The sequence below is a fragment of the Dendroctonus ponderosae genome, unplaced genomic scaffold (assembly GCF_020466585.1).
Source record: "Dendroctonus ponderosae isolate FM_Combo_2020 unplaced genomic scaffold, Dpon_F_20191213v2 Dpon_F_20191213_1119, whole genome shotgun sequence".
NCBI lineage: Eukaryota > Metazoa > Arthropoda > Insecta > Coleoptera > Curculionidae > Dendroctonus > Dendroctonus ponderosae.
The window spans coordinates 2,322-3,495 of record NW_026017232.1 but is presented as its reverse complement, the minus strand read 5'-3'; the positions used below and the strand labels follow the sequence as shown (position 1 = coordinate 3,495).

The 1,174-nt window shown below is 34.1% G+C and overlaps 1 protein-coding gene across 1 annotated transcript; it reads left to right on the top strand.

The window, feature by feature from the left end:
- Positions 1-6: 6 nt before the first annotated feature.
- Positions 7-937, top strand: LOC125503032 (protein DPCD-like). The gene is made up of 3 exons (XM_048662763.1): positions 7-277; positions 394-630; positions 701-937. The coding sequence occupies exons 1-3, from the start codon at positions 17-19 to the stop codon at positions 809-811; spliced, it is 609 nt and encodes a 202-aa protein (XP_048518720.1). The 5' UTR covers positions 7-16; the 3' UTR covers positions 812-937.
- The last annotated feature ends 237 nt before the right edge of the window (positions 938-1,174 follow it).

Here is a 1,174-nt window from a genome sequence, read left to right as displayed (position 1 = left end):
TAGATGCGGTTTGAAGATGAACAACTGGTTTAGTAAGCTGCAGAAAGCAAAAAAGTCTTGCATTATCGACAGAAATTCAAGAAAAGTGCATTACGACTTTGAAGACGGCAAGGAATTGGTGGAGCAATACGATTTACTAACAAATTGCGTCACTCGCAGAGCATGGAGGACAAACAATGAATTGAAAGGCGAGGATGCCTGGGATATTGAAGTTGGGGATCCGGAGCCTAAATATGATGCGGAACAGAAATGCATGATTCGTGAAAATTCCACTCAGGTAAATAATAAGAAAGAACTGACTCTTGAAATTGCCTTGCATGTGAAACCATTGTTATTTGTATTTAAGCTTCTAAGGGCCGAATGTACTGCTGCTGATTAACTGCCATTTTTTAGCCGTTTATAACGAGGAGAATTACAAAGATCAATCTTGAGTGGAGAATAAGAAACATGCCATATCCAATCGACGTGTATTCAGTAACTATAGATAAGGGTTCATACTCCTTAATTGTTCGTACTACCAACAAGAAGTATTACAAGGAAATAAATGTACCTGACTTAGAACGACTAGGTATCGAAATGAATCAAGAAAACGTTAACTTTTGCCACAAATTTAATACACTGATAATTACGGTAAGTTCTTTACGTCAGCTATAAAGTTTCCAAACACCATATATACTGTATAATGTTATCTTTATTTCAGTATAAAAAGCCACAAGGTCTACGAGAATTTGAGGCTACCTTATTGGAAGAAATTAAAAAGATTCCTGCTAAAAATTATGACGATGAGATAAACGGCTGCAAGCCAAGTTGAATTACAGTAACATACAAACCACCTACATAGTTCTTGCGTCAATACATTATAACCTAAATGTAAAGATGCTACATCGTTGTACCATTATATTACTTTATACCATTATTAAACTTTGCGTTAATTTAATATTATTTATTTTATTTAATATTATAATTTAATTTAATTTTAAAGGTTCCGTTTACCTTAGCCCCAATTGGGAAACCCTGGTGGCAGGTTTGCTTTATTTCTATAGTTGACATAGACAAAGTAAGGAAAGGAGTATGATAAAAGGTAAGTTCGTCACAGCGTAGCATCAATTTACATCAATTGATTCAACTCACCACTCAAATCATAATTTAAGTGTCACTTGATTTTTTAAATTAA